Below are 24,841 nucleotides of genomic sequence, written 5' to 3' on the forward strand. Positions count from 1 at the left end.
CAAGTTTAAGAGCAAAGAAAGGGAACTCACCCACTGTTGCCAACACTGCCTCATTGGCATGGGTACACAAACCTCGTATAGCATCTTTGTCGGAGCAGCTGAATGACAAAAGGACTCAGTTAGTATCCTGTTACTGAAAGTAATACCAAAAGTATCAAAAGACAGGATGGAACAGGCTAGCACTGAAATCCCTTCCATTTCCAACTCAACAACAGGAGCCCTCCATTCTCCTCTCTAGTACCCTCCCGCATCCAGAGGAGAGAGGACCTCATATGTGTATTTCACTAGATCACAACGTTTTCAGTGTCAGTGCTGAAGCAAAAATCACAGTGCTGAAGAAAAAGAAAAAACTTCCTAGAGTCAGCACAGAGATCTTTCTGTCCAATAGATTGTATCCAACAAAGCCAAAAGTTTGCCTTGTATATTTACAGCCATATATTACCCAGCAAAACCACTTCCTCAGTTGTCTGTCAGGTGTGATGCATTGGAGTGAACTAGAGCAACAAATTCCTGTCTCTTCTCAAAATTAAGTTCTTAAAATCAGGAGTTGAAAAATAAATCAAAAGGAGCAACATGGGCTCAGGAGGAATTTAACACTTCATTATGTCTTTATGTCTGTAAAGTCTGGAGCTGGAATAGCCCCTTTTGGCTAAGGAGATGTGTATTTGGATGATGACAGCCAGAGAAAGCTTGCATGTTGCATCTTGCACAAATGGTGCAAACCATTTCAAACCCTAACTCCAACAGAACAATAGTACTTACTTTCCTTCCACTGCTTCCAGAGATGTGAGAGGTTTGGCTGTTGAGGTACCCATTCTGCCAGGTGGTGTCTGACTTCTCTCACTTACTCTGGTGGTTTCAGGACCAGGGGGCACCACACCAGGAACTAGAACGACAAAGAAAAATAAAGACGACCCCAACTTTGTGAGACAGATGAACAAGTCTGGTAAGCTATAGATAGCTTCTGAAATGTGATTGCCATCCCAAACCCAGCCTGTCAAGCAGAAAGGACGGAAGAAAGCTCTGCTCACAGTTGTCTTACTTCCAAGTACAAGACTTTGCAAACTTTTTGCACTAGAGAGCTTCAGGATGCTCCGGTTGCCATAGATAAATGAACGCTCAACATGTAAGTAGTGGCAGTGGCTCACACATAGAAGCTACTACCCAAGTGATGCTCACAAAACTCACCAGTAGAACAGGGCCGCCCATCTGGTTCATCTGGACAGGCACAGACAAAGTCAGAAGCCCTGGCAAAGCAGAGGTGAGTGCAGCCTCCATTGTTCACTCCACAAGCATTAGTACCTGGAAGGAACAAGCAATTTTTAAATCTGTTGCAGATGGCCAGGTAGGAGCTCAACAATCTTTTTTTTTCTTGCTCAGCCAGAGCTACTTCCTAGAAATTCAGCAAATTACTATTCTCTGGTACATGCCCTATATCTGACTGCTAAGAAAGTGATGACAATAGCCAGATGTTGGTAAGATTAGGATAGCCTTGAAACAAAGGCACTGGAAATCAGTAGACAGAAGCCCAGTCAACACAGCTGCACAGATTAAAAAAACAAGCTCACATTCTGTTTTAACACAATGTCAGATGAATAATACAGACAGTGACATTTGCTGATCAAAGCTGTAAGAGAACACAGTCAAGATGTTCTTGGCTGAAATGTCACAGGCAGACAAAGAACGTGCCCAGGGAAGACGCATTAAGTTTGCATCCAAGGAAGGATGTCAACCTCACCTGACATCTATAGTAGCACAATGTTCTAGATTTCCTTTTGACTCCAATTAACATTTGCCTGAGAGGAGGCCCTCCTATTTACCTGTTTGTCTTTGAGGGGAAACTACAATGATATCCATTAGCCCCTCAACATTGGCCAGGACTGTCTCTTTGTTCCGTCCAGAGTATTTGTCCACCCTCTGGATAGATTTGGTTTGCCAGTCAGTCCAGTATATCCATCTGTCCTGCTGCTCAGGGAGATAGCAAGAAGGAAAAAACTCACAGCCATTAGCATGTTTAGCCACATAGACGCAGGATACCCATCAAAAACATGTCCCAGTGTCAGAAGGCCCCAGAGAAAGGCCTTTTCAACCCCTTCTTGTCATAAAGAAAAAGACTGTGTACACCCCAGAGAAGTTCAGACAAACTTCCTTTGTTAACTCCACAGAAGTACTACCCCATATCTATTTTGATTTCCCCCGGACTATAATAATTGCCTGTCCCCAAGCTCCACTGTCCAAACAGCTCAGCAGGGAGAAAGGTATGTGGGGGTAAATCTTCTTACCTGGGTCAGAGCAAAGGGATGTGACACCTGGCTGACCAACACTTGTCGTAGCTTCCCATTGAGATCACAACTCTCTATGCGATCAAGATGTGCATCCACCCAGTAAATCCTGGAGGAACAGGGAAAGAGGTGAGCTTCCAATCCCTCTTTACTTTCTAGTCATTTGCTAGCCAAGATGGACTGGACCAATCAAAACACTTCCTGAAACTAAGCTAAAACAGTTAAAGAAAATTTAATATATCCTTTAATTCTATACAGGTGCAAGAAATCATTTCACTGACCTCCTTGTGTCATAATCCAAGGTCAATCCGTTCGGCCACCCTAGGTCTGTGTTGATCAGGATTTTACGTTCAGAGCCATCCAAGTTTGCCCGTTCAATTTTAGCAATGTGACCCCAATCTGTCCAGAAGAGGTACCTAATGAGATAAGAGGCAAATGCAAGAAAAAAAAGAACATTTTATTCAGCCTTATTCAGCTAGAAGTTTCAGTAAACTGCGTTATTTGGTTTCAGAAAGGCTCATGTGGTCTGTAGTTTGCTTCTCCCAACTATCTGCCCAACCTACCCCTTCTTGGGAAAGACAGCAATAGCTCGGGGCTCATCCAGGCTGTTATTGATCAGCACTTTCCTGGAGCTGCCATCCAGCCTAGCTACTTCTACAGTATTGCGTCCTGTGTCTGTCCAGTAGAGGTTCCTCGCGACCCAGTCCACTGCCAGGCCATCTGTAGTCTTCAGACCCTGACCAATAACAGTTTCCATGTTGCTGCCATTCAGATCAGATCGCCTGAAAAAAAAAAATAATCAGTAACAAATGGCAGTGAGGAATGGGCAGCTCCTGACAGGGATCACACAAGAAGGTCCCCCCACCGACAGGATTACTTCATACTGCTGCCTCCCAAATCTCTTTTCTCCCCATAATCTCCAGCCAGTTAAAGACACCTTTAGCATTTACTTCAGCAAACCACATGATGCTGCAGGCCACAGACAAGGCATGAAGAGTGGTGTATTGACAGCATCTCATGGTTTCCCCAACTTCCTGGGGCACTCCACACAGCTCACTGTGGCACAGAGCACACACAGCTGGGTGACCTGGGCACTGGCCGAGCAGATCACTGGCACCCACCTGATGACATCAAGAAAAACATCTGTGTAGTAAATCTTGCCATCCACACTGTCATAGTCCAGAGAAATGACGTTGTTCAGCTCGGGAACAGGGATGTGCACATCTGTATGGTCACTGGTGTCCAGTGAGATACGACGGATGGAAGCACGGCTAGAGAAGAGTAGGTAGGTCTCTGGAGAAGAGTCACACGTCTGCTCATCTCGCTTCAGCTGGATGCCAGTGGGGCAGGCACAGGAAAAGCCAGTGGGGTGAGGCAAGCAAAGGTGGGAGCAGCCACCATTACGAAATCCACATTTATTAAAGCCTTTAGAAGTAGACAAAGCACAGTTTAAGGATCAATGTGGTCCCAGAGAACAAAGCTTTATTTTAAAGTCTAAACACACGCACAACTTGCTAGCAGCTGAGTTCATCCTAACTGTAGCCTTACTGGGAATCTACGGCCCTGCATACAGAGATTGCCTCCCTCCAAAATGAATGGTTGGGCAAGGAGAACAGAAAGGCACAGAAGTAGTGGGGAGCACAGGAGCAAAATCCTGACCTTTATTCCTTGCTGATCAGTTTTCCCATGGAAAAAGGATCATACAAATGCTGATAGATTCACAGAACTGCAGCTTAGATTTATTATAGCTGCAAAAAAATAATGCTGACTTAAAGATCCCACCCTGTGGGGAAGCAGCGTGACAATGCACCAGAGGCCAGGCTGACAAAGAAGCTTCTGTTTCAAGTTAGCTGCACACAGTGGCAAATAAACAAAGGCATCAGAGAAGCCTGCTGTAAGTGTCTGACATATTAGGGTCATATCTTCAGTTCCGACTCTTTTTCTTTATTGAAAAGCCAGCATACATTTATTAGGAGGGGATAAGCCCTTAAGGTGCAGGGAGTGGAGGGAATGTAAGAGGGATATGATGGCTAGAGTTCTAGCTTCAGGTTATACTGTTAAGTTGTACTGTCAAGAGCAATGCTCTACTGTTAGTAGTGACAGAGAAGCAGCACAGAGTCTTTTGTAGAAGTACATTTCAGTGGAATTTCCCCAGTATGAAGGGACAACACAAAGCAACTCACACTGAAGAGCAAGGAGACAAGATGAGGTTGTATGGGATCCCCAAAAGGTAACATAAGGAATTCCACTCTGGCACAAAACGGATGATATATTAAGAGCTGCTAACAAAGCACAGATTTGTAGAGCAAAGTGGCAAGTGGGAAGATGAAGCATGCAGTAGTTGGGCAAAAAATGACTGGAACTTGAAACAAGGTTTCAGCAACAAACTTAAGAGGAATGATTGCCTTTTGGAGATTACAAAAAAAAAAAAAGACTGTCCATTGCCAGAAGACTCAGGTGAAGTCTAATACTGCATGACTCATTCAGTCTTCCTAAGAAAATGGCTCTGATGCATGTGATAATGAGGCTGTCAGTGCAATCCAGGGAAGGAAATGAAGTGAACGGTCAAAAGGCATGCAGTAAAAAATAAATAACAGGCCTATGGAGCTGGATGAACAGGGGAAATTATAAAAAAAGATACACAAGAGGGAAGAAGAAAAGCTGATTCTGGTGCTCTATTTCTATCACTCATTTTTTTTCAAAGGACTACTTTCAATGACCCAAGGGTTCTCCTAATCACCACAAGCAGACACACTCATTTGGGAGCAGCCTAGCAACTCACCCAGGGGCCGTGCCCTGTCGACAGCCTGTATGTCCATGAGGCCAGGCAGGTTTGCCCTCACCAAGATGACATTGGCACCAGTATCCTTGTCAGCCCTGTGAATGCTGCGAGTTTGCCAGTCAGTCCAATAGATGTAAGAGTCCAGCAAAGTCAGGCCATAGGGGTGTTGCACTGGGGACAGCAGGGTGCGGCGGTTAGCACCATTGAGATCTGCAGCCTCAATACGCTGAAGAAAGAAGCAATCACATCAGCAGAACACTCAACACACTGACCCTCTTGGTAACAGCGACTATATCAAGTGGGAACCAGTTATTCAAGTTATTCAAGTCCACCCTCCACACAGCCCAAGCTCTTGGAAAAACTTATGTTCCCCTTGTTCTTACAATAGCTTGTTCAAGAGCTTCAAAATAGCCTCCAGGATCTACTAAAGACCCAGTGACAAACCATACTAAAGAACAGAAACAGACCTCAGTGTGTGCGTCAGCCCAGAGCAGCTGGGACCCAGCCTTATCCACTGCCAGTCCATTAGGCCAGCCCAGGTTGTTGCTGATCAACACCACACGTCCTGAGCCATCCATTCCAGAGCGTTCCAGCTTGGCATTCTCGCCCCAGTCTGTCCAGTACATATACCTAGAGAAAAGCAGTAAGTATTATGGAAATAGATGTCAGAAGCTGTGTTCCAACACCTAGATAACCCTCTTGACAACACTAACCCCATCTCGTGGTATAAGGCTATTGCCCGTGGGCTGTCCAGATTCTGCCAGACCAAGACTTTCCTCATGGAGCCATCAAGGTTGCCCACTTCAATACGGTTTGTTCCTGTATCTGTCCAATATATCTTCCTGCCAATAGCATCCACGGCCAGCCCATCCGTAGTCAACAGACCTGAGAAAACACTAAGGTGTATCAGTCACTGCTCATCCTCTCAGCTTACTCAGAAGCTTCCAATATTGCCTTTTTGCAACTCATCGGGGAGTTACTTTATGCTTTGCCTGCCCTTCCACCAAAAATTTAAAGATTATTCCACCGGGAGATCAGAGAATCTCTTTTTTCCACACTGCACAAGAGGACCCCTGGACAAAATCACTCTTACCTGTGGTGATGATATCTTCAAATTTGGAGCCATCAAGGGCAGCCCGGCTGATCTTTCGCAGTGTGCTGTCTGACCAGTAAACCTTTCCTGGGTGGAAGAAGAGAAATTAAAATAAATCACCGAAACCCTTAACAATCAGATCCAGGTCTCTGACTACCAGCTAGGCCATTCAAGACTGATCTGACTGCACAGGAATAGCAGCAGCACAAGACTGTTCAGCTAGAGCAATAGAACAATACAAATTATCTTGTTCCAGTTCTTCCCAAAAGGTGTGGTAGCACCGGCTCTGGGGAGTTCTCTGCTGTTCTAACAGTGACCTACACACAAGGTCAGAGAACATATAACGCATTATCAGCTAGTAGTAGAATCCCACGTCTTATTTCTAGCAATGTCCCTGAGGACAGCAATCATATCATCTACCTTACTACACAGCAGTAGGTTTACATCAAGCACAGCATCAGATTTTAGTATAAGCCAATAGACAAAGCCTCAGCTCTACTGCTGTAACACAATTCAGCAGGAGGAAAGCTTTCTTAAATCCAAAATGGACAGGAACCTCTCCCTGTATAGCATGCAGCTTTGGCCACTTAGCTGGGGCTGTCTGTTCTCGTGTAGGTATTCCTTTCCTGATGTGAAAGGAACATTTGCAGCATATACTAGAAAAAAAAAAATCTACCCAAATTCACAATCTACAACAGTGAAATCTGCACCCAGGTCTTTATTCAGACATTTAGATACTGAAGTCACTTATTGCCTCTCAAACAGGCAGTTTGATACACTATGAAGTTCATACCTTCACGAGGATCCACTCCAATTGCAATGGTGTTTTTCATGGTGACATTGACTGAGACAACGACATCTGCAAAGTAGGGAATATCCAGAGAGACCATACGGATGTCAGTCCTTCTGGCAAAGATCAGAAAGCTGGTCATTCCTGCAGAAAGTTGAAAGCAGACAGGTATCAGTGAGAAACAAGTCCAGCCAACTGCAAGGCCTGATTTATTGAGCATTCTGGAGCCAAAACCCACTTCAGTGGAAAAGGTGAAGTCTGAGACAGATCTCTGCTTATGGGGAGTTGGGGCACAAGAGCTTTAAAGAATCATTCCACATCACTCAGTATTTCCAAGTTGAAAATGAGTGCACTCATGGAAGAGTTACTTCTGGTACCATGTGGGGAACAGGAATCAGGAGTTGGCTTTCCTGTTAAGATGTCCAAATGAACGTACCTTGGCCTGAAGCCAAGAGCCTTCCACAATCCTCAAAAAAGAGTCAATAGAAGGAGTGAGTACAGATCTACTAAAGGATATAGCACCTTGTAGTTAAAAGTAAGTTAGAGCAAAAGCATGAGGAAAATGTGAGAGCCAGTTTAGTTAGGCCAGTGCAATTTCAAGTACAATTTTTTCTGCATCAATCCAGTTACTGACAGCTTTTTTCAGTGTTTCCCTCTCACAGTGAAAGTACAGGCAGCAAATGGGCTTTTCAAGGGGGGTAAAGCAGGTAAGTGCATGAAGTGAATTTTGTTCTGTAACAAGGTGGGAGCGGAATGTAGTTATGGTCCAGTTACAATGAAGATCCTGCAGAGGGGACTCACCATGAGAGCAGGTCTTGCCATCAGCCTGCAGATTGATGCCAGTAGGACAGGTACAGCTGTAACCTTTTGGAAGAGGTGCCAGAAGGCATAGGTGACTGCAGCCTCCATTGTTAACTTCACATGGTGTACGTACTACAAGAAAAATGATGTGAATCCATAAGCCAGTAGAATGAGAACAAACAGAGTAGAATAGCTATAGAAATGTATTCTAGAATGCCCTTAAATGTCAAGCCCAGGGTTATTTTCATGCTCTCATATTCCATCCAGACTTAAGGCATTGAGAGTTGACAGACAGGCCAGCTCCTTGCTGGAGAGCTGTGCCACATAGCAGAGCCTGAGCAAGCTCTCTTCTCCATGTGGCTTTGGATGAACTCTGTACCTTGTGGCCTGTGCCGGTGGAAAACATGAATATCCATAAGATTCTCCAGATTGTCCTGCAGTGTTTCACGAGCCTGCCCAGTCCTTCTATCTGCACTCTGGATGCTTTTGGCTTGCCAGTCTGTCCAGTAGATTCTCTCGCCATAAAGAGTAAGTCCAAAGGGGTGAGGCAGATTGCTCCCAATCAGCACCTGGTCAGATCACCCCCAGCACCCCCCCAAAAAAAACATTACTAAGAAAAACATTACTAAGATGTCACTAATGGCTCCCCTTGCCCCCTCTCTCAACATTATAATATAGAGTCACAGCATGAGGAGAGTGATGAGGCAACACGAACCCTCAAACACAGGCTTCCTCATACACAGTTTGTAACTGAAAGGGAGCTCTCCTCTCCCAGTGAAAGCAGCTTAGCATGTCTTGATTTGGTTATTTCACTTTCAACTGGAAAGAGAGGCAGGGCCTCTTCACACTTGGTGCTCTAGGACTTGCACCTCAGGCTCCAAAATTTTCTCCTTAAAGACAACCTCCTTACCTTCCTGTTGCTGCCATCCAGGCTGGCATACTCAATGGTCTTCATGCCTGCATCTGCCCAGTACAAGCGTTGTGACTCATAGTCAATGGCCAAGCCATTAGGCCATGTCAGGTTGGAAGAAATGATCACCAAGCGGTTTGAGGCATCCATACCAGCACGCTCAATTTTTGGGTTGGCTCCCCAGTCAGTCCAGTACATGAACCTGAACACAAGGCCAAGACAGAAGTAAATGCCTGCACTCCTCTACTGCTTTCACAGCCAGGTAGTGCCTGTAGTGAGACACAAAAGAGCCTGGTGCCTTCAGAAGCCAACAGGGCACAGTATTAGACTAGCCTTGGGTTTCTGTATTGTGCCTAAAATCATACTCAAATTGATATCCTCTCCATTGTCCATGTACTGGCCTTATTAACACATGGAGGAAAAAGTCCAAGGTCTAATAAATAACCAGTTATTTACCAGTCTCCACCACTAGTCCTTTATACTCTTGCTGAAATGGTCTTCCAGTAATCCACTCAAGGAAAGAACAGTACTCTTCTTTCTATCCATCCAATCCCTAGCTCCACAGTCTTGTAATTCAGAAGCAAAATCCCTAATTAAAACTATTTGTTTCTGTTATTCTACTCGGGTTTGCTTTCTGTGGTGTAGTTGATCCCTCAATATTCCCACTGAGGCAATGCTTTGAAGCCAAGAGATCGCTAGCATTACATCTTGCTTAAGATCAGCACTAATCTACCCGAGGAAATCCTTCTGATTCAACTCTGGTTGATAAGCAGAGAGTTTGAATAGAAATTTAACATAGGTATGAAACAAACAGAAAAGATCTCATTCACAGCATTTCTGTAACAGATCTCTAGTCATTAGGTCCCAAAGATAAACAAATGAAAACAGCAGCCAGTTCCTGCAAAAGCTCTACAGTATGACAGGTAGTTACCCCTACTTATCCTGTTTGGATATTAGTGGTAGCACCCAAATTTCAAGTCTCTAATTTCAGACTTCGGCAGGACGTAGAACAAAAGGCACCAGGGAGAGACATTTGCACAACAACAAAGCACCCAAACAACTTTAGAGACAGAAGAATTCCCACATCATCCCAGAAAAAATTGTCTCTCACCCTCCAACAGGGTCCACCACAATATCTCTAGGTCTGTCTAGGTTCTCCCAGATCAGAACAGTCCTCATGGTCCCATCTGTGTTGGAGACCTCTATCCGATCTGTTCCTACAAATATTGAGAGAAAGAATTAGACACACACTTCTGGAATCACAATAAGTAACACAAGAAACATCCATATAGCAATGCTTTATTCCTTTCTCTCCATCTCTCTTCATACCTAGAAAATAGGTAACATGGCTCAAAATAGGTAACGTGGCTCAAAGTATCATCCTCCACTAGATCTCTCATGCCACTTCATGGCTGTGACTGGTGCAGAGTCTCATGCACTTTAATAAGCTCCCAAGACCTCTACAGAGGCATGAGAGAACAGCTGGAAAGGAATCATCTTTCTTACATCTCTCTGAACTATGACTCTCTGGCAGGGAACAACCCCCAAATCCTAACTGCTGCACCCCAAGATACGCTGCTGGAAGATACGTGAACATGTACAACCACAAGCTCTGCAGCAAGACAACAGTGGGCCTTGATTTCTGCTATAAACCTTTCTACAGAATTAGTACTGGGGATGCTGCAAAGAGAATTAACCTAAAGATATCACTTCAGCTCCCACTTCGTTAAAGCGAGTTTCATCTCAAGTGCTTTTTTTTTTTTTTTTTTTGCTAGACAGAAACAGACAAACTTGGGGATGAGTTAGAACTACCCAGCTATTATTCACTTTTCATTACTAATAAGGAAGGTTTAAGCCTATGTAAAGCAGAGGAATCCCATACCTGCATCAGTCCAGTATAGTTTGTTGGTAACCCAGTCAATTGCCAGTCCAGCTGGACTTTCCAGGCTGGTATCCACCACGACCTAAACAAAAAGAAAAATAAAAAAATCATTAATGTGATTAGACCTTAGAGAAAAAGCACTGGCCCAATGCACTACTCATTCTCAGACAATGTAACTCTCAAAAGGCAAAAGCACAAGGAGAACAATGCCACATGAGAGCACTAAGGGCTTACAAGTTCAAATAACTCTTACATTTGAAGAAACACCTATTTTTCATTGTCTGTTTAAAATACTATTCCAAAACCTTGAACTCTGTTCTCCTCATTAAGGGCACATGCAAGTCCCAAGGACTGTGGCTCTTGTTATTAATGTAGTACATCACTGGAAGAATTAATACGTTTTCCTTTCAGATTTTAGGGCTACAACAAAGCTAGTAAATCAACGTGCTTTGTGTCCCACTTCAACGTCTTCCAGAAAAACGGGAACATATACCATACTTGTGTATGAAGTGTTAAGTGATCTTAGGGCCTCAATGAACATTAAATACAACATGAACTACAGCTCCTTAGGAAGCCAGTAGATCCCAGTAGATTCAAAACTGATATTCCAAGAGTCTCCTGGCTAGATGGTCTCCACACATAGTTAACACTGTACCTCCTGGCTTGATCCATCCCATTTTGCTCGGCTGATTGAGTCGGTGCTAACATCTGTCCAGTAGACATAGTCATCCTTGGAGTCCCAGTCCAGAGCCACAGCGCTGCGCACGTCAGCAAGGGGGATGACATCATCTGACAGGTCATCTGTGTCAAAGCTGATCCGACGGATGTCCATCCTTCGGGCAAAAAGCAGGAACTTGTCAAGACCTGATCAAAGGTCGAAAGGTCTTCTTTTAATTTCTCTAAGTTCAACAACACAGTGATAGACACAGACAATTCCCTGCTATATCCAAACTTAACCTTACATCATCTATCACTGGCAGGTCACAGCCCAGGATTTTATTGGTAGCAAAAAATATCACTTCATTGGGGATTGGGAGCAGGGAGAAGCATAGCAGTAGAGAGCTGTCTCCTGAGGGTAACCTACGCAAAACGAATAAAAATTCAACCATGTTCTTCAAAGAATGGCACAGACATCTCTCCAAATCAAATAACTATGCCATCTCTCGAGAATCTAGGACAACAGTTGGCCTGATTCTCCCATCTGGCTGCAAACTAAGAGAAACTCTGGCAGTCAGCAAAGCTGAATTTTTTGTTCATCACTGACACAGCTATGGGAGCTCTAGGGAAACAGTCAGCTGCGACAGACAGCACGGCACCAATAGCAACACTGGATTAACGACTGAAGGATGGAACTTCTCTGCATCCCCACCCATCCAGCCTATCAAGGGGAGTGCGAATGCAGAACAGGGGAACGCATCAAGAAGGTGAGATATTCTGCAGCAGGGCCCTTAATACTACTGAATCCATCCAGCTGCATCCCCTTGGAAGCAACTTCTGCTGCTTACTCCCATCTCCAACCCTCTGCCACCCAACAAACATCTGGGCACACAGGCTGTGGTCCCACCTCACTTACTCTGGGCACAGGCATGGCTGCTGGTCTTGCGGAAGCCAGTGGGGCAGGCACAGGTGTAATCCTTGCTGCTCGGCAGGCAGAGATGCGTACAGCCCCCATTGTTGGCCCCACAACGGTTTCTCCCTGCTCAAGTAGCCAAAGACAAAGACAACCACACATAAAGCAAAGAGTAAAAGAAAAGAGGAAAAATACCAGCCAAGATACAAAGTCCCACATGGATAACATAACTCGACTTATTCTCAATGAACTTCTGTGTAGATAAGACAATAAACTAAAGCACTAACTCCACTTGTAGGGGTTGATCTGATAAAAAAAAAAAAAAAAAGCTTTTAAATCAATCCACTTGCCAAGCAGATTACAGTAATTTAAAAAGAATAAGGGAGGTGTCGGTCATTACTAGTGCCCACTTATGATTCCTGCACTTCCCTCCCATCCCCTTCTTCCCCCCAGTTGTTCTTAGTACACGAACCACAACTTATTTCTCACTGGCAAGCATCCACTCCCAAGTGTCAGCAGGGGGAGCTGAGGTAACACTTAGCTCTGTCTGCTACTGGGGGACCTAAACTGAACTGCTGGATGAAGCAGGTGCTGTGACAGCTCTGGACAGAAGTGGAGGATGTGTCAATATCCTGGGTTCAGGCTTGCCGTCTCCCTGCTTTACAGGATGGGTGGCAGCAGATCTTCCAGAGGCTCTAATAGGTCTCTACTCCCTCTGCAGTTACCTGCTGGCTGGCGCTGAGGATGCAGCGTGTGGATGTCCATAGGGAAGTGGAGTTTATTCCGGATGATCTCCTGGTTCTTGCCTGTAAATTTGTTGGCACTATTGATGCTTTTGGTGTGCCAGTCTGTCCAGTACAAACTGTCCTCAAACACGGTGATAGCAAACGGGTGTGGGAGGCCTGTAATGGATGTCCAATAAAGGGATTTAATTATTCTCAACAGGAGTCAGGCAAGCACAGAGGCAAGGGAACTCTTAGCACCACCCCATAGGCATTTCCACAGTCAGCCTGCTCAAATCCACCTTACACTAACATGACAGAAACTTCCTGTCCATTAACGTCCAGGTAGCAGAGCCCATCTCACAGCAGTGACAAAATTCATCCCACAGTGAAAACACAACAGAATTCACCTACAAGCAGGTGGCTCTGAAACTCATGTTAACATTCTACTACTCTTCTTTACCACAGAGAGCATTCCCTGTACCCAGCCCCGTTATTTACCTTGGCTAATAACAGCTTTCCTGTTCCGCCCGTCGAGGTCAGCCCTCTCGATGACATGGTGCTTGGCATCCACCCAGTACATCCGATGCCCTGCATAGTCGATGGTCAGTCCGTTGGGCCAGAAGAGGTGCGTGTCCGCAATGATGCGCCGATTAGAGCCATCCATGTTGGAATACTCGATGCGGGGAGTGTTGCCCCAGTCAGTCCAGTAGATAGTGCTGGAGGAGGCAAGGAGAAACGGGTTAGAAAACTCATGTCCCACGTAATGCACACAGCATCACTTCCTATCAGGGCAAAACACTGTCGATCCTGTGACCTCAAACGTGAGACCTGGGCCACAGCCATGGAAGAAGCAACAGCCAGCTGTTGAAATCTGGAGGCTCCAGAATAGGACTAAGGCTCTGAAAGCCCTCAGCACCTCAAGGTTTCCCAAACTGCTGGTATCAAATAAAGGGCTCGAGTCCAAAGGCAGCCTTAGTGACCAAGGATAAGGTTTCTATTGTCCACACAGAAGCACTTGCATGGAAAGCTCTCTGAGGTCTTAAGTTCTCACTCACCCCTCCATAGGATGAAGGGCAATCGCTCGGGGCTTCTCCAGGTTCTGCCACAAAAGCACCTTCCTGTGAGTGCCATCCAAATTTGCTACTTCAATTCGAGATGTCCCAGAATCTGTCCAGTATAGTTTGTCATGGATCCAGTCAATAGCAAGTCCACCTATCTCCAGGGGAGAATTAAGCACAGAGTGAAATCAGGAGCAGACTCTGCTTGGAAAAATAGTTCCCTTTCCTTCTTAGCTTCAGGGAAGTCCCAGTTCAGTCCTCCTGTCTTCTATGCTGTCAGATGAGATGAATTCCAGGGAGACAATCATCTCACACCCAATTCCATCCAACCCATCCGTCCCCTTGCTCAGGGAGATGCACTCCATTTTGAACTCTGGGTACCCACTTTTCTCCACTCACCCATCCCTATTCTCACACCACAGATAGCGCCCAGACCTTTGTCTTTTTTGTGGTGACGCACCTGGGCTCTCCAGCCCTGTGGAAACCACTTCTTCCACATTGCTACCGTTCAGATTGGCCCTCATTATGCGATCCAGAGTGACATCAGACCAGAACACCAGCTCCTTGCTGTGGTGGAAGTCAAGGGCAATGGCATTTTCCAAGTTGTTCAGGAGCAGCGTATACTCTGAGCGATGAGGCAACACTTGTCGGATATCAATTCGGTTGGCAAAGAGCAGCACTGGCTCTGGCCCTGAGGATAAATGGGAAGACAGCATTAGAGTACTCTGACAGGGTCCTGCCTACCATTCCCTTTGCTCTAAGTTCCACAATGTTGTTTTGAAGTACCAGCAACAAGAAATCAACGCCCAAGTGCAAAACACCTCAAAGAGCTGTTTCCATAACCACAATACACAAACTTAACTCAAAATCTGGCAGTTTTAAATAAATGTTTGCCAAGAGCTTTGTCAAGATGTGATCATTCCAGGCTCCATCTGAGCTCACCTCACCTCAGCCTCTGAAGCCATACCACTAGGCACACACTTGGCAGCAAGTTTATAGTTTCCTTTGCCTATATCCACCTCCCAGCCATATAAACACACATGCTGTACCACACCTTCTACCACAGCCTACTGTCACAGCAAAACATGACATAGTTAAAGTATGCCTCAGCTAGATATAAACTCGGTAGATACTTCTGCTGAAAAAAGAATTGAAGTTCTTTGTGGATTTCATTAGGGGAATTCCTAATAATATTCCTAATTTATGTAACGGAACTCTTAATTCCTCATTTCCTACATTAGGGGAGCTGAGAAGTTAAGTTCTACAAATGTATGTATGCCCTTAGAAACAGATGTCCATAGAGCAGCCACTCACAACATTCAGAACTGGTGACCAGCATCAAAGGTTAAACCAGAGCAAGGACATGTGATGCAACTTCACTGACAAGGAAGGATTGAGACGCTTCCTAAACAGAGACAGGATACTAGTTTTGTCCCATGGTCTGGGTCACCAGGAATGACAAGAAACTACAAAAAGCAGACAAAGGCTGTCCCACTGGCAAGGAAAGAAATGACAGAAATATCTCTCCATAGTCAAAATCACAAAGTTTCCACACATTTTCACTGACAACCTAGGCATATCTAATAAAAATCCAGGTACTTCCTTGTGTCGCACATTGGCTCAGTGAACAGCATAATGCTGCCAAAAAGCATCAGAGACAAAGTTATGAGAACAACATGTATGTATCAACACACATGCACCAGTGTAAGGTTGAATTCCTCTTTACCTAGAGCTTTGCAGCTACGTTTGTCAGGTCGCAGCTCGTAGCCTTGCTCACACCAGCACTGGAAGCCTCCTTCACTGTTGGTACAGCCTTGGCTGCAGTAACCTTCTTCAGCACATTCATTCACATCTGCATGTTACAAAGGGAGAAAATTACCATTATATCATCAACAAGTCAGGCAACCTCACTGACAGGTTGCTTCTGCTTTCATGCTCTGATTTGCAACCTATCGTAGCCATCAACTCCAAGCACATCAAAGCAGCAGGGAGGAGGCTACTGCTCCAAAAACCCACCTTGGCACGATCGTCCATCTTCCAGGAGCCTGTAACCTGTATGGCAGGTGCACTGCACCATCCCTCGTGCCATCTGGCACTTCTGAGCACAGCCACCGTTGTTGACATTACAGTTCTCCTCCCCCGTTCGTGGACCTGCAAAAGCAATGCATGAAGATAACTAAGCTGAAACCGCAAGGCAGCTGCTTGTGTCCTCAGCAGTTAGGCAGCAGCCACACTTTAGAATAGGCTAAGCAACACGGGGAAGACAAACTGTGCTGGAAGCTGCCTCTTTTCAGTCAGAACTCTCCCCTGCAGGCCACAACCAATGGGTATCAGCCCTTCCCAAGATCTGGACAACGAAGCTCAGAATAATATGGTTTGGGATTCACCATCTCTGCAAACTTTGATACCTGAAAGCATAATCTTCTCCCCATTATTCCCTCTCCACACCGTGCAATTGGCAAAACCACAAAGGTCATTTTCCTCAGTCTTCAACCCACCCACTCTCCCATTAACACAACCCAGGCTTTCTTCCTTGCACGCATCCTTCAGCAACACCAGACAGACTCCCACACACAGTGCCTCCATTTATATTTAAGACTTGTCTTGGAGTCTGTTATTGACTTACGGCAGTTTTGATGTGGGCTCTCATCACTACCATCTCCACAATCATTTGCTCCATTGCACAGCTTCCTCTGTCCAATACAACGCCCGTTCCCACAGAGGAACTGGTCTGGGGCACACTGAGGCGTCCCTGCAATAAGAGGAAGGAGAAAGTAAACACCAGAGCTTACTGATTCAACAACAGTCATGGTAGAGAAAAGGACACAGAACACTTTCTAAGATTTGTTACAATCTTTATATATGAACACAAATCCATTACTTCCTCTTTCCTTGAATTCAGCTCATCTTCCACTCCTTACTGCTCCAAATATCTTCATGCTGATTCAGAGGCCTGTGAGCTCTCCTCCAGACCGAGTCCAATGCTGCTATATTGGGAAGCTCTGCTATTTAATCACTCTCAGAACGACTTCAAGGTCCTGGCTTAATTCCCTTTGGTTCCAGATTCCACAACCCTCCTCAGCATGTGTCAGAGTGGAGTCAGTTCTTCACTTTAATCATCTGAGATGCCACCCCAGCACGGCTATGGATCTTAAGCCTGCCTAGGAATGGGCGTCTTGTCCAGCCCTAACTGCACTGTGACGGACTTGGAATGAGATTTACATGCATCACTGAAATCTGAGCTCAGGCAACAGGATTTCACACGAGCTACACACTTCAACTTGTGCTGTTGGCAGGAAGGCTCTACAAAATTCTTGTAAGTAAAGTAATGCTATTTGTAGGGACTCTGCCAATCTAATTGTGTCTTTGTCAATAACAGCACTGTCCTGTTGCCTCTTATTTCTTATACCTCTCAAGCTGACTTTGTCAGTGGTTTCCAAACCATCACCCTCTGATAATCCTAGGAGTGTAACAGGACAATACAGTTATCAGCAAAGAAACAACTAGATTGGCAGACTGCCTGCAAGCAGAGTTGAAAAGGGTAGTTGTGAGATTATCAAGTACAAATAAGAACTAACAGACACACCAACCGGGAACATAAAAACAAATCACATACGGATTCACTTCTCAGAGAACAGAAATACTTTTTATAAAGGATTCCAAAACTTGGACTGCATTTGTCATAATGAAGACAAAGATTCTTACATCAGCTGATCTCCTAGTGTTCTAGGAATTTTCTCCCTATAGCCAATAAAAATATAAATCCAAGAACTGACACAGGTTTTTAACTTGCTAAAGACATCAAGACAGTGCACTATTTCTCATTAGATGAGCCAGTACTTCTGCTGGGACTAGAACCCCTCAGTTAATTTTTACCTGACGACTATCACTGTAGACCTAATGCAGAACTGCACAACCAACCTTGTGGTGACAACAGTCGTACTCTACCATCTCGGGTTTCGTTTGGAGTGGGGAGGTTGAAGTTCAGTGGCTCTGGAAGTTTGATTTGGCTTCTGGGCTGCAACAGTTCTTTCAGTATTTGTTTAAATATCTTGGTTATCAAGATAAGGCAATGGGTTTACCGGTTTGTCTAAGCACAATTGCTTTTTCCAGGATCACCACCACCTCCTGCACAATGCTATTCATGCCAGCTGACTTATCTAGAGCAATAGCTCCAGGTCCTCTGAGCTCATCTATACCTGTACAACACACACTGCCCTCTCCTCAACAGGCCCAAACAAGGGCTGCAGTTTTAAAAGTCCTTTTTGTCACTCTAAACACAGTTTTTGAAATACTCTGATCTAAATAGGTCAGTATACATAGTTGGGCTCTTCTCACTGTGACAAATTCACAGACCAGTATATACTATTCCTCTATGAGGGCTACAAACAACCTGAAAAAATTAAGAAAAATAGAAGATTCTAGTTATTTCCTGAATCTTACCACAATACAGAGGTTTGTTAAAACCCTCTTCTTTTCCATATCCATCATATGGAAGAATAGCTTTAGGGGAAATGGTTACAAGAAATAGCAAGAGACTGCCTAGAAAATGTCTAAGGCACGGTGAGGCTGGTACCCTTAACCCTCTAAAACAAAAGCTTTATTCTTCACTTTTACAAAATGCCCTTTTTGATACGATCTCCTGTTAAAAGTGCTTGGCAGCTTCATAAGGCAACATGAAAGCTACCCAGAATTACCTAGAAGGAACGAGCCAGACTCAGTCCATTTGACAAGAGTAGGAACTTTGAACTTCATTAATGCTTCCAGGTTTGAATGGAAGTGTCTCAGAGCTTTGTTGTAATTCATAGAGTATGGGCAGGATAGGCATATACAGGGATCTGACACCTGACCAGAAAACACCACTACTTAGGTTAGTTTAAGCACACAGACCAGCGCGTGTTTGCAAGTGTAGAAGACAGTTTACAGATCTCATACTCTGGGAAGCACAGTAAGTCAAGGCTGAACTCAAACTATCCAAAAGAGATCTCACTATCTGTACCTCCAGGATAGAAATGTTAGCTATAAGCAGCAAGGCAGCAGGCCAAACCTGTATTCTCACAGTTCTCCTCATCACTGTTGTCAGAGCAGTCATCTTCCCCATCACAGCGCCAGGACAGACGGACACAGCGCCCTGATTTACAGCGGAACTGGTCAGCTGTGCACATAGATGTAGCTGAGGGACCCAAAAAAAATAGAAAATTAGGTGAGCAAGAAGGATCAGAAGAGACCTGTTTCAAAGATAACACTTCCACATATTCTCTTGCATCCACAGAAACAGAACACTCCCACCAGTCCCCAGCACTCACTGCAGTTCCTCTCGTCTGACTGGTCATCGCAGTCGGAGTCTCCATCACACCTCCAGCCAGCATTAATGCACAAGCCACTGTTGCACATGAACTCCCCAGAGCGACATGGCTGGTGAGATGCTGTGGAGAGATTAATTAAATAAATAAATAAATATGGAGCAAACTCAGACCTATGGAACATCCCAGAAATCTCTCAACACCACATTTATGCTCCACTATAGTGGAACTTGGTCCTCAACAGATCCCTCCTGGAAACTGCTTTAATTCCTGCACGCAGAAATGCGCTGACTACACAGCAACCCCCATCACTACTCTCGCTGTCTTGAGTTAAAAAATTAATAATCAAAGAATCAGCTTATGTGTGACAAATTAGATAGCTGTCTCTCCAGCCAATGCAAAATCCATTTAGGCTTGCAGGTCAGAAGCTTGGACCAGTACCACCCTGCACTAACTTACAGCAGTCAGATTCATCAGACCAGTCCCCACAGTCATCGTCGCCATCACAGTGGTAGATGTCCAAGATGCAACGTCCATATGCACACTGGAACTCCTCCAAGCTGCAGGTGGCAGCTGGAACATCTGATGCTAACAAGGGAATCAAACAAAAAATGCCTAAGGTAAAAGGGCACAATCCAGTTTAAATGCAACCTTTCTCCATCTAATAATGCACTAGCAAATATTCAATGGAAAAGCATTGGAAATTACTAGCCCTTGCTGCATAGCTTTGCATGACCTGTATCGCTGAGAACTTGAATGCTGTTTGTGCTTCACTGAGGGGCAGTTTAAAGCTATGTACAAACAAAACTGTGCAGTCAACTCACTTAAAAAAAAAAACAAAAAAACAAACACAAAGGGGTTGATGAGAAAGCAACAAAAAGGATCCAAGAGTGTCACCTTCCCTCTTACGCTCAAGATACTATCTATGTCTTAGTGCCCTGTATAAAGGTTTGAAATGTTTATTAAACCTTTGAAAGTCAGGTATAAAAACAAAGCTACCTTTTGGGGTAGCTCTATATTAAGGACTGAGGCACATCACAATGCAAAGTTAAAATATGGCATGATTCCTTTAAAATTTTAACAAAAACAAACATTTGAAGACCAAAGGAAGCAAGCAGCGAGGTGCCCGCTTCTGCACCTGACCTTTGAATTTTCCCCCCTCCCTTTCCTCTCAAGCCATTGCTAAAACAAAGCGTGCCTTATCAGTTCGGAGCACTGGCGGGCAGATGACCCTAGGCAGAGCCCAACAAACTTGCAGTCAAGGATTTGCCCACTGTTTTCTGTTCAGCAGTACACTACGTGGGAAGTGATGAAAAATCTAAGTCCCACACAACAGAATCTGACACCTCTTCTCATGCTGTCCGGAGAATGAACCGCATGTTTCAGGCACGAGTCTTTCAGCTGAGGAGGTCAGAAAACAAATACACTCAGCAAAAGGGAAAACAAAGGCTGGCAATCAGGGACCTGAACTACGCCTGCCTATCCAACCTCAAGTAGTGGGCAGAGCCTCCAGGCACATAGTAAGAGCTCCAGTTCAGCCAGTATCCAGTGGCTAGTTACTAACGTGTGTTACTAGGTGTGTTAACCTGTGCCTCACCTAAGCAATCTGAAAGTAGTGTTTGGGCCTCCCTGAGGAGAAAATGAACTTGATGACATATTCTCATGTAGCACAATTATACATCCCATGCCATCAAAAAAAAAAAAAAAAAAGTGTAGTCCCACATTGTCTTAGATGAAGAATGAACAGGACTGGATATAAGGAAAAGTTGACAGCCACACTGAGTAAGGTAAGAGAAAGGGAGGCAGCCGAAGTGAGCTTCTTAGTGAAGTTCCTTACTAAAATGCCTTACAGAGAAAACTGCCAGCCACGATTTGAGAAGCATTTCAACTCAGAGGAACATGAACACAAATTCAGGTTGCCCTTCCACCTGCATAGGAGGCAAGGTTGAAACATCTCTCCTCACTTCCCCAGAGCCTATTCATGGCCTGCATGGAATCAACAGGCAAGGGAATGAGAAAGGAGAGAGGGGTAAAGGCGAGGGAAAGAGGCTGGCTTCCTTTTAGAGCCTTTTCCCAGCTTAGAAATGTTTGCAGCCCCTGGCTTGCTGCCAACTCTCATTATCTGGAGAGATAAAAGACAACTCCCCCATGCATCCACTCCCCTGCCCTTCAGGAGCTGGCGGCCCTGATCCCCCCCTCCTAGAGCTTTTTGAAGTTTCTTGCTATCTAGAACAAATTCTGCAAAATGCCTTTGAAAGCAGGGTGGGGGAAGGGACCGCTGAAACTTCCACAGACACTAAATGCGCTCAGAGACATGGCAGAGAGCAGTGGGGGTTAGGAAGGGACATAATAGACTCCTGTTCCACTTGCCACAAGCCCATGATGGTGGAGGAGAAAACTGCTGTGGGTTCTCACACCCCCACCTTCCCCCATCTCCATCAGTCAAATCAGCTTCCAACTAATTCATCCTATCAGCCCTTATCTGACGAGGTCCTGAGTAAAGCATCTGAGTGAAGAGGGGTTGGGCAGGCAGGCAGCCCTTGCAGCATGCCAGCTGGGAACATGCGGTCCCTTAGGATGCTGTCAGTGGGCAAAGCCCCCCAGGAGATTTCAGGCAGGAATCAGACGAGAATAAAGGAGGGAGCAGTTTTCTCCCCTTTTTCCCTGCCCTCCAGCTCTTACAGTTTTATATAGAGCTCTATCCAATGAAGCGTAAGCCCCCTGCTCCGAGTCAAGATCATATATCCATGGGAAGCAACAGAGAAGCAGCCAGGAACAGCCTAAGTATTTCTGTGAGGTAACACAAGAGGCATACCATCCTCCTCTCATGCCCTCTGGGGTAGACAACGGAAGGCAGCCTAGCTGCCAGTACAGGCAGGACTAACTCGTTTCTGATCTCTGCTGCAGAAAACGTGCCAAACCCCAAGACAGGAGCAGGTCCAAAAGGCTATTTCCTGTGGTTACAAAGCAAGGAGAGCACTTACGGCAATTCTCTTCATCAGAACCATCCTTGCAGTCTGTGTCACCATCGCAGAACCAGTGCTCAGCTATGCAGCTGCCATCACTGCAACGAAACTCCTTCTCCGAGCACTTTCTCATATCTGCAAAGATAGTAATACAAACAAAGCCTTGTCTTTTCTCAGAGTACCCAGGAAACAACCACACAATGCTCCTGAAGCTCCTAGGGCACTGACAAACAAGACTGCTCATTAAACCATACATTTCCATGTCATGCAGTGCCAGGACAAAACTGTCAGTGCTCATTTAACAGACACAGAGCACTGGATTTGAAAGGAATCCATGGGTCTTCACAATTGCATGTGAAGGAATAACAAGCCTCAAGTGATTTTTGCCTGGCAAATAAGCCACACAACCTGAAATCCCAGCCAGCCATGGGAACACAATATCCCACAAGCCTGGTCCAGATAAGCCAGCTGTGAGCCCTTGCCACGCTAAGAGGACCCTAGAACTGCACAGGTGGGAGCCTGTGCGATGCCTTTTCAAGCCCCAGCAGGGCAGGCAGCCATCACTGTCATTCATGATATTGGCAGGGCCGCTACTCACCACATTGCTCATCACTGTTGTCTCCACAGTCGTTATCTCCATCACAGTGCCACAGGCTGCGGATGCAATATCCATTCTGACATGAGAACTCATCTTCCTCACACTCCCGTGGAGCTGCAGGGACACGAAAGAGAATAAGGTGAAGACAAGGCAGTAAGATTAAGCTTAGCAAATGCCAAACCTGTGGCGTGTCACAGATTGAGCATCCTCCTCCAAGGAGGCTACTTAATTGGAGAGTTCATTTCCCTTATCCTAACAACATCAAGATGGCCACTGTGATATTCCCCGAACCTCTCTCTTCCACTCCAGCTGCAAGTTGCTTGCACAGTGGGCTCTAAAACCTGAGAACATGGGTTGGAGGAAGGACCTGGAACAGAATAATGGAGCCGCCCACCCTGGGCTGGCATTCTTGCACAGCCCCAAGCGTGGTTCAAGTGAACCCCACAAGAAAAAAAGGCAATGCAGGCCTCTTTTTTAAAGCAATTAATATGGCCTATCATTACCTAACAAATACTTTGTCAGAATTGTACCTCCACCTTTTTTTCCCACAATACCAAAACTACCTTCAAAGGAAAGGAAATGTTCATTGAAAAGGGAGAAATTTCAACTTTCTCTTCCAAACTCTCCAGTACTTGCAGCCTCATTCCACTCTTTGCCAGTCTTCTACAAAAGCTTGTCTGCAGGCCAGTGAGGAAAAGAAAAAGGGACTGCAAAATTAGCACCTGAGGACCTTAATCCAACCGAAACCCTCCTATGGTTAAGTGCTAGTCTGGACAACTCCCTAGGAGTCTCTTATTCTCAGAACCTTGTCTTTTTCCTTTCATTAGTCTCCAAAACTTTTGATCACACCCTTCTCTACTGTTGTCTTAAATATGAGGGCTTTCCAACCTTTTCTGAAAAACAGAAGACCAAACAGACCCAGACCTAAATAACTTTTTTTTTATGAAAAGCTTTGAAAAGAGACTGGAAAACCAACCTTAGTCCTACCACCCAGAGCATCCCAAGGATGTCAGATCCCTGGACCCTGCTTCCCAGCCCTCTGCCCGGAAGGCAAAGATCAGGGCAATGCTGATCAAAAAGTGAATTCATTAGCACGCAAGCATTGCATAAATGGCTAAAATGACATGGAATACTTTACAGCCAAGAGATTTATTTTTCTGGTTCCTCCATCAGAGCCACTCCAGAGCACTACGCACCCAATTTCTGTAGAATTCAAGGACTGCAGAGTGATGCTTATTGAGCAGCTGCAATCATCTCAAACAGGCAGCACAAAATTTTGCTCCTAACTGCAGCCTGATGTCAGCCCTAGCAACCAGTGCAGTTTCAGAGAATCTGAAGCTCAAGGGCTATGCTGGCTCCCTGGCACATGTTGCCAAGTACAGACTGGATGATCTGTTGTGAAGAAGGAAAGTTGCATCCCTGACCACCTTTTGCTAACAGAAGCCTACCACAAGTAAACCTCATCCACAACACCAAGTGTAAAAGGAAGGGGCTGAAAGCTGCAAGGGCTTAGGCCAAATTCACTCAGTTTTAGTAAGCTGCAGAAGCACAACAGCAGTGCTCACAGCTAGCAGCCTGCCATGGCAGCTCTTCTGAAGATGGCAACCTCATACGGCAGCAGTCGGTCAGCTTTCAGGGTAACTGGTCTCTGAGTGGGGAGCATAACTACAGCACCTTTCTCTCAGGGAGCTCAGTTTAAAGGGAGAGGATGCTGGGGACAACCCAGCACAGCAGAAAAGTCAGACAGTGGAACCTGAGGCCACAGGAAGTCAGCCAGACAGGCAGTTCAGTTGGATTTGGCAGGGGTTAGGCGTTTCCACGAACAGGGGAGGACATGAAGCGCTCAGCTCGGGGAAGTGCTTCATGGGACATTAACTAGCAAAGCTGCAGGGCATAAGCTGTTCTCCAGCTGGACAGAGCAGCACCCCCTCCCCCAGGACACACATCTGAACCACAAGCCAGGTGCCAATGGGGGAGGGCTTACGGACATCAGGTACACATCTCTGTCAGAGGCAGGATATAGCTTATTGCAAGCCAAAGGTCTGCCTCAGTGGATAAACTCTTAAAATCCTGTAACAGAG

General features: G+C 45.3%; 1 protein-coding gene across 3 annotated transcripts in view; it reads right to left on the reverse strand.

The window, feature by feature from the left end:
• LRP4 (LDL receptor related protein 4) overlaps window positions 1-24,841 on the reverse strand; it is a 75,116-nt gene that overhangs the window by 6,361 nt on the left and 43,914 nt on the right. For 2 of the 3 annotated variants that reach the window (XM_084287780.1, XM_084287782.1), the window contains exons 4-35: window positions 22,761-22,874; window positions 22,181-22,297; window positions 19,656-19,784; window positions 19,200-19,319; window positions 18,941-19,066; window positions 16,520-16,645; window positions 15,910-16,044; window positions 15,620-15,745; window positions 14,354-14,584; window positions 13,891-14,047; window positions 13,334-13,551; window positions 12,836-13,012; window positions 12,114-12,239; window positions 11,196-11,404; window positions 10,541-10,622; window positions 9,770-9,875; window positions 8,659-8,860; window positions 8,128-8,317; window positions 7,749-7,880; window positions 6,951-7,091; window positions 6,158-6,244; window positions 5,778-5,949; window positions 5,532-5,694; window positions 5,065-5,290; window positions 3,404-3,707; window positions 2,846-3,064; window positions 2,564-2,698; window positions 2,283-2,391; window positions 1,821-1,965; window positions 1,189-1,302; window positions 763-886; window positions 31-98 (exon numbers count right to left, since the gene is read on the reverse strand). In XM_084287780.1, the coding sequence (XP_084143906.1) occupies window positions 31-98; window positions 763-886; window positions 1,189-1,302; window positions 1,821-1,965; window positions 2,283-2,391; window positions 2,564-2,698; window positions 2,846-3,064; window positions 3,404-3,707; window positions 5,065-5,290; window positions 5,532-5,694; window positions 5,778-5,949; window positions 6,158-6,244; window positions 6,951-7,091; window positions 7,749-7,880; window positions 8,128-8,317; window positions 8,659-8,860; window positions 9,770-9,875; window positions 10,541-10,622; window positions 11,196-11,404; window positions 12,114-12,239; window positions 12,836-13,012; window positions 13,334-13,551; window positions 13,891-14,047; window positions 14,354-14,584; window positions 15,620-15,745; window positions 15,910-16,044; window positions 16,520-16,645; window positions 18,941-19,066; window positions 19,200-19,319; window positions 19,656-19,784; window positions 22,181-22,297; window positions 22,761-22,874 (4,830 nt within the window). The remainder of the gene's footprint in view (window positions 1-30; window positions 99-762; window positions 887-1,188; window positions 1,303-1,820; window positions 1,966-2,282; window positions 2,392-2,563; window positions 2,699-2,845; window positions 3,065-3,403; window positions 3,708-5,064; window positions 5,291-5,531; window positions 5,695-5,777; window positions 5,950-6,157; window positions 6,245-6,950; window positions 7,092-7,748; window positions 7,881-8,127; window positions 8,318-8,658; window positions 8,861-9,769; window positions 9,876-10,540; window positions 10,623-11,195; window positions 11,405-12,113; window positions 12,240-12,835; window positions 13,013-13,333; window positions 13,552-13,890; window positions 14,048-14,353; window positions 14,585-15,619; window positions 15,746-15,909; window positions 16,045-16,519; window positions 16,646-18,940; window positions 19,067-19,199; window positions 19,320-19,655; window positions 19,785-22,180; window positions 22,298-22,760; window positions 22,875-24,841) is intronic. The other variant, XM_084287781.1, reaches the window with a different exon arrangement.

This window comes from Netta rufina, assembly GCF_964035555.1.
Source record: "Netta rufina genome assembly, chromosome: 5".
Lineage (NCBI taxonomy): Eukaryota > Metazoa > Chordata > Aves > Anseriformes > Anatidae > Netta > Netta rufina.